The sequence below is a fragment of the Orycteropus afer genome, unplaced genomic scaffold (assembly GCF_000298275.1).
Source record: "Orycteropus afer afer isolate SDZICR_OR568_19922 unplaced genomic scaffold, OryAfe1.0 scaffold00546, whole genome shotgun sequence".
NCBI lineage: Eukaryota > Metazoa > Chordata > Mammalia > Tubulidentata > Orycteropodidae > Orycteropus > Orycteropus afer.
Genome location: NW_006922133.1, coordinates 1,474,497 through 1,482,469, shown reverse-complemented (window position 1 = coordinate 1,482,469; position 7,973 = coordinate 1,474,497). Strand labels below are relative to the sequence as shown.

General features: G+C 42.1%; 1 protein-coding gene across 1 annotated transcript in view; it reads left to right on the top strand.

Moving 5' to 3' along the window:
* Positions 1-7,973, top strand: part of SCML2 (Scm polycomb group protein like 2) — an 83,804-nt gene that overhangs the window by 11,445 nt on the left and 64,386 nt on the right. Inside the window, exon 4 of the mRNA XM_007955914.1 lies at positions 5,338-5,581. Coding sequence (XP_007954105.1) covers positions 5,338-5,581 — 244 coding nt within the window. The remainder of the gene's footprint in view (positions 1-5,337; positions 5,582-7,973) is intronic.

The window sequence follows — 7,973 nt, the reverse complement described above, 5'->3', positions numbered from 1 at the left end:
CATGAGCATAATTAAGTGTTCTGGAATTCCCATCCTTTGCAACGTTATCCATAATTTGTAATGATCCACACAGTTGTATGCCTTTGCATAGTCAGTAAAACATAATTAAACATCTTTCTGGTATTCTGTGCTTTTAGCCACACATCCTCTTGTGAATGTGGCTTACTAGTTGTGGTTTAGTCCACTTCTATATCCTTCCCTTCAAGGCTCAGGGGTCCAAGATTATCTTCTGTGTCTTGTGTTAATTGGTTTCCCTTTTCTTTGTTGAAGAGGGTCTGTGCAGTCTTTCTGCCTAGTCCGCTATCTTTCCGGAACTCCTGAATTCAGTTTTGGACGTGTTGAGGTGCATCTAGGAAATTTGAGTAGGGATGATTATAGGATGTTGAGAGTAAAGGGTTTAAAATTTAGGAACAAGCTTTGTCTTGGGCATGTGGATTTGGGAATTTTCAGCATAAATAGTAGCTATGGAGCCTTGAGCATGAATGAGCTAGTCCAGCGAGAACACAGGCAGTTCCCGGACAAACGTCTGACTTATGAACAACTGGTACTTGTCCTTTAATGTTACGTAAATTTGCCTTCATTTTGAAACTATTGAACCAACCCCAAACAAAGCCAAAACCCACTGCCATCAAGTCAAATGTGAGTCATACTGACCCCCATAGGGTTTGCAAGTCTGTAAATCTTTAGGGAAGCAAACTGCCTTATCTTTTTCCCCCACGGAGTGGCTGGTGTGTTTGAACCACTGATCTCTTAGCCAGTAGCTCAATGCCTTACCACAGCACCACCAGAGCTCCTTGTACCAAGCCCTACTCACAACAAATTCTTCATCACAATCACCTTCCCTTTTAAATCATTGAAAAGGCTTTGAACCTTTTCTTGCACTAAAGTAAGGCTGAATAAGAACTGTATGCACCTGTTCTGCCCTACGTACAAATTCGACTTAAAGATACACTTAGGAATGGCTGTAAGGGTAAGAATATTTCAGGAAGAGGGGCAATACAGATAATCCTGAGACTGGCTTCAGGATTGGTGGAAAATGAGAAGAAATGGTCTTTAAGGAGAACCCTATGCAGGTAGGCAAAGAGGGAGTTTAAAAGCATTCTTTAATAGTTACCTTCTAGATTAGAACCATTTTCATTTTAAGAAAAGGAAATTCTCCCTTGTTTATTTTAGCTATAGCTTTTACATACTGTATCTTTGTGTTCAGGAAGTCATTCAGGAACTGATGATGATGAGAGTGTTCATAGGGGACAAACCTAATTTTTTAAAAACGTTTAGAAGTGGCTTTATATCATTAAGGAGCACTGGTAGCATAGTACCTAAGGCATTTGACTGCTAACCAGAAGGTTGGTCGTTCAAACCCACCAGCCACTCCTCAGAAGGAAGGGTGGGCAATCTACTTCCATAGTGATACTTCCTCAGAAACCCAAAAAGGGTTCGCTGTGAGTTGGGTTTGACTTGATGGCAGTGACATTTTTTTTGTTGTTACATCATTACCTTTCATTGACAGCAGGGGAAACCATTTTGGCAGTTATCTAAATCTGGAGGTAGCTGGTTTGAGATAAAACCCTTTCATTTATTTTTTGGAACTGGACTTCAAACTGGCTCAGCCTGGTTCAGTCATTGCTGAGGAAGCGACACCAGAACGGACTCGAATGTTTAGAATGTGGCTGAACTGGAACACTGACCAGTACAGGGAAAATTACAGGTTGAAGCCCTGCTAGAAACTTGATTACCCTCTTAGAAACCGGGGTGCATTGCATAGAAACCAAATCTCTTGGCCAGCTGGGTTGAAAACAGTGGTGCCCACCTCAAAGATGGCAGCTGACCATGCATTTTGGTCCCCCAGTGCCATTCTAAAAGAAATATACCACAAATGGGTAGCTTTAACAAAGAGGGATTTATTCTCTTAGAGTTTAGAAGGCTAGAAGTCTGTGTTCAAAGTGCGAGCTCTAGGGGCTGGGTGAAGCCCTTCGACCTTAGGCTTCAGCTGTGCCTCTTGATCCCAGCCCACTGGAGCTGGAGGTGCTTCTTAACTCAAGCAGCTGCTGAATGCTGAGGCTGACAAGCCCAAGGTTGACAAGTAAAATGGCATAGTCCCAAGATGATCAAGCAACATGGCAGGCCACTGGTTCAAGTCCAGAAACTGTCCCAAGATTGGCAGACCACATGGCAGGCTGCCGAATGAAGACTCAGGTACATGCAGGATCAAAGCCTGCCAAAGAGGTCAGGGACCTTTCTCAAAGCTGCTTCTTATATACTGGAAGCAGACACCATCCCTAAGGCAGCTACTCAGCTGCTCACAGCAGATTACACCGTGGGGTTGATGATTACTAGTCTTATATCATGGGGAATCACTATATCCAGCTGTCCAGTCACTCAAAACCAGGTGCAGTCAAGTTGACACATAACCTTAAGTACCACACTGTGCTACTTTGAATGTGTGTTGCTCTCCTCAGTCCTGGCAGTAATCCAGTCTCTTGCATCAGGCTTCTAAAAGCACTCACTACACCTTTTCTGTGTCTCCCATTACAGGGCTTCCACCTGTAGTTTTTCACATTCTGGTTAGTGTTCCGGATCATTCAAATTTTATAAATTTGGATCTGTTCTAGTTTTACTACGCTGGCCATGACTGAACCAGTTTAAACTGGTTTGAAGCCTGAGCAACACCACATGTCCTCCTGGCACCCACAGTCTACTGGAGAAGTCTGACATGGAACATGTAATTAACTCAGTAATTGTAAGGGTCCAAAAGGATGGGTTCTGAGGAGCATTTTTAAAAGGAACCAATTAGAAAAGATACACTTTTCTAATTAGGTCTTGGTGAAAGAATTAGTTGAGAGATTGTTTACTGTTCCTGAGGTGATTCCTTATTTCAGTCATTTAAAAAAAATCCTTGCTCTTGGGTACTGTGCTGCAAACAATGTGAAAAAGATATAGTACCTGCTTTTAAGAATCTCTTAAAATCACAAAGGAGTGAACACATTTTAATAGTGGTTTCACAAATGAAGGTGAAAGCAGCTCTGTTTGAGGTAGGCCTAATTGTGGGCAGGAGTTGGTCAGGAAAGCCTTCAAAGAGGCCAGGAGAACTGGATGGGCTTTAAAGAGGATGAATTGAAGATGACCAATGCGTTGGCTCTGAGGCAGATGTCCTAGGTTTAAGATCCAGCTCTGATACTTAATGGGGTATATTTAGGCAACTGTACCTCAATTTTCCTATCTGTAAAATGGAAGGGGGTGGTAATAATTGCTGACCTCACACAGTTGTGAGAATTAATGTGCAAAACATTTAAAACATTGCTTGGCACAAAATAAAAAATTGACGGTTAACTACCAGTGTTACTGTTGTAGAGATCTGTTATTTATTGCCATCAAGTCATTTCCAACAGAACGAAATACTGTCCAGTCCTGTGCTGTCCTCACAATCCTGGCTGCATGCAGAGTGAATAACTATGGTGAAAGGATGCAACCCTGATGCACATCTTTAATGATTTTAAACCATGCAATATCCCCTTGTTCTGTTTGAGACTGCCTCTTGGTCTAAGTTTAGGTTTCCCATGAGCATAATTAAGTGTTCTGGAATTCCCATCCTTTGCAACGTTATCCATAATTTGTAATGATCCACACAGTTGTATGCCTTTGCATAGTCAGTAAAACATAATTAAACATCTTTCTGGTATTCTGTGCTTTTAGCCACACATCCTCTTGTGAATGTGGCTTAAATTTCTGGCTAGGAGACGGTTGTTGTTGTTGTTGTTATGTGCCATCGAGTCAAACCCGACTCATAGCGACCCCTCCTTGGGTTCCGAGACTAGGGTGCTAGAATTGGCAGACTAAATTTTGTTTGAACACGGGCAGCAGTAAGTGAATAGGATGAGCCTTGAACAGTGGTTCTCAGCCTTGTAAGCACGTTGGAATCACCTGGGGAATGAAACAAGCTGATGTCTTGGCCCCACCCCAGACCTATACAATCAGTAGCTGTGGGGTGTGGCCCCAAGTAATTCTAATGGGCAGGAGGGTTTAGAACCTTTGGTCTAGGACTATTTCCTAGGCTTCTGGCTTAGATGACTTTGTTGCTGATGGTTCCATTTACTAGGATAAAAAGCAGATTGAAAGAAAAGATGGCTTTTAACATAGTACCTGGGATTTCTAAGATTCCTGTTGGCATTTATATGCTTTAGCTTTTTGTAACTAAAAAAGAATTTTTTTATTAGTTTCTGGATTGGCTGTCATAAATGACCCCAGACTCATGGTCTTGCTTCTGCATTTTATACTTTGAGTTTCTTTTTGAATATTACTTGCTATTGTTCCTTTACTTTGGATCTATAATCACCTTTCAATAGATCTTATTATTTATATATTTATTATGTTCATCTGACTCCCTCTTCTAAAGTGTACAGGCAGTCCCTGAGTTACCTTATGAACATCTGATTTACACACAACTCCTGCATGCCTTGTAATTTATGTAAATTTTCCCTAATTTTGAAACAATTGTAGCAATCCCTACTTGAAAAAATTCTTCATCACAATCACCTTCATTTGCTGCATGTAGTTTTATTAAATCTTTGAAAAGTCTTCGAGCCTTTTCTTGCACTAAACCCAAAAACCAAACCCACTGCCATAGATTCAATTCTAACTCATAGTGACCCCGACTCATCGCCACCCATAGGACAGGGTAGAACTGCCTCATAGGGTTTCAAGGCTATAAATCTTGAGGGAAGCCGACTGCCTCATCTTTGTCCCATGGAGCAGCTGGTGGGTTTGAACCTGGGACCTTTTGGTTAGCAGCCTGATGCTTTAAACACAGCGCCACCAGAACTCCTTTTTTTTTTTTTGCACTAAAGTAAAACTAAGTAAGAACCATATGCACTTGCTCCGCCTCACATAGAAATTCCATTGAAAAACTCAAGTACCCAGGAATGGATCTCGTTCATAACTATGGCCTACCTGTATTGTTAATTGCTCCCCCTACCTTACCACTGCTACCACCACCAGCAGTGGAATGGAAACTCCATGAGAGAAGGGATCTTTGATAATTTTGTTCGCCAATGAATCTAAATTTCTGGCACATAGTTAAAAATATTATTTCTTCAATGAATTACTATCAAGATGGTTTTGTTTCCTTCCAGATTCTTGGCTCTGCTCCAGAGTAAAAGTGGGTTTGGAGGGCAGAGTTTTAGAGAGATCTATAGGAACTGTTTCTTTCTGTATTAATTCTTAATTAAACATGGAGTTCAGGTTCTGGTCACTAAAGGTTGTAAGAGAATACAATTGAGCAAATAGTTCTTAGTATACATATCTTAATAATGAAACAAATCTTTTTTAACATTTTGGTAGGAACCACCAAGGCCAGCCCTAAATAATTTTGAAGTGGGAATGAAACTTGAAGCAATAGACAGAAAAAACCCTTACCTGATCTGCCCTGCAACTATTGGAGATGTGAAAGGAGATGAAGTTTATATCACATTTGATGGCTGGAGTGGAGCTTTTGATTATTGGTGCAAGTATGATTCTCGAGATATTTTCCCAGTTGGATGGTGTCACCTGACAGGAGATGTATTACAACCACCAGGAGCTAATGGTAAGACAATAAGTAACTATACAGTCTTTTATTATTGAAGTTACATTTAACTGCTGTTGGTGGCATGGTGGTTAGGATTGATGGTCTTAAGACTTCATGCCCAAGTGGAACAGCAGGCAAGACAGCAAGAATACTACCCAGGCTAGAGAACAGGGCAAAAGGAAGGTTGTTGTTGTTGTTGTTGTTATGTGCCGTCAAGTCGGCCCAGACTCATAGTGACCCCTCCTTGGGTTTCCGAGGCAGTATCACTACGGAAGTAGGATTAGAATTCTTGAGAACTATCCCAGTATCGTAGGAGCTCTGGTGGTGTAGTGCCTAAGGCACTTGACTGCTAACCAGAAGGCTGGCGGTTCAAACCCACCAGCCACTCCTCAGAGGGAAGGTTGGACAATCTACTTCCATAGTGATACTGCCTCAGAAACCCAAGGAGGGGTCGCTATGAGTCAGGTCTGACTCAGCGGACATAACAACAACAATAACCCCAGTATCTACTCTGAGTTACCACTGGAGACTAATTAACAACAACAAAAAAAAACCTACTGCCATCCAGCCGATTCTGACTCATAGCAACTTCCATTGGGTTTCCAAGGCAGTAAATCTTTAAGTAAAGTAGATTGCCCCATCTTCCTTCTGCAGGGTAGCTGGTAGGTTCAAATGGCTTCGGCACTGTGCTACCAGAGCTCCTTGGAGACTAATTAGCAAGGTAAAAGTCACATTTGGATCATAGAAACCTTGTTGATACAAGCATTTTTGGGAATTAGCTGCCTTACAGTTGATAAAACCAAAGAAACCAAAACCAATGCCATCTAGTCGATTCAGACTCATAGAAGCCCTCTAGGACAGAGTAGAACTGTCCCATAGGGTTTCCAAGACTGTAAATCGAAGCAGACTGCCTTATCTTTCTCCTGCAGAGTGGCTGGTGGGTTTGAACTGCCAGCCTTTTGATTAGCAGCCAAATGCTTTAACTACTATGCCACCAGAGCTCCTTTATAGTTGATAATTCAATTTAAAATTACACATGGCATTTCATTGCCCATATCTCAAGATATTTCTAAAAAAAAGTTGGATGTTACATATAGTAGGTACTTCTTGGTGCCCTGCTGGCCCTAAATTCTAGGAAGCAGGTACTAATAGATGATTTTGTAAAACTTGGTATGTCATAGATCTATGTGCATAAGACAAATAAGGCATTGTCTCTGCCCTCAAGAGCTTTACTATCTAGTGGGAGAGGGATGAGTAGACTTGTGAAACAAAAAATACAGTACAGAATTAGCAATGCAAAGATAGAGATGTTTGCTAGACATCCAGGGAGCCCACAGACATACAATCTGTTTGGGCTGAAGGAAGAGGCTGTTGGGTAAAGGAAAGCTTCACAAAAAGATGTAAGGTGTGTGTATTAAGAGGAGATTGAATTTGCTGAGAATAGAGATAAAGGTAGGGTGGACACATTACAAAGGTGTAAAATTGTGCAGTTTATCCTGGAAACTGATGGGTTCATTTGGGATGGGCTGAGTTTGAAGTGTGTGGCTGAGAATGCTGTTTGTCCTCCACTATCTATTCTTCCTTTCTTAGTGATACTGCTAGACTGCCTAGTATAAAGACTGCATTGTAGCTTTCCTAAGAGTTTCCTAGCTTTCCACCAGCCTTCTGGTTAGCAGTCAAATGCCTTAGGCACACCACCAACAGAGCTCCTTCCTAAGAGTTAGGTATGGCCATGTAACTAAGTCCTGGCCAATGGGATCAAAGCAGAGGTAATGTGTTCTACTTGTGTGTGCTAGTGTGCTTTGGGAAGTTTCTTTAAAGAGAGATGAGTGTGTCCTTCTCTTCCTTTTTCTTTCCTGCTACTAGGAATGTGGTTGTGTTGGCTGGAGCTCCACATCCTAGGCAGAGTGGAATGGAAATCAGGAAGGAACCCAAGTCTCAGAGAAATTGGTGGAGCAGAGCTTTCATACCGGCCTGTGTTACCTAGTTTAAGACTGTTATTTGAGAGAAATAAACTTCTATGTTGTGTAAGCCGCTATTATTTCAGGTTTTTCTATTATTAGCTGAACCTGGTCCTAACTGGACATGTCCATTAGGTAGATGAGGCAAGACAAGTTTGTCTTGCTGTTGGAGACCTCTCGTATCACCCCCACCTGGGTCCCTGTGTCTGACTGCTCCTCTGTCTGGCTTCCTGGCTTTTATCCCCTTTCTCTTGTTTTCCTGTCCTGCTGCTTTGGGCGGGCCTGAGTTTCCTTTCCTCACCTAATCCCTTCGGCTGATTGCTCTTCTCTCTGGCTTCCTGGCTTTTAATCCCCTTTCTCCTGCTCTTCCTGCCTGCTGCTTTGTGCGTCCCTGAGTTGTCTCTCCTCACCTGTAAGCCTGGGGCTGACTGCTCTTTTGTCCAGGCTTT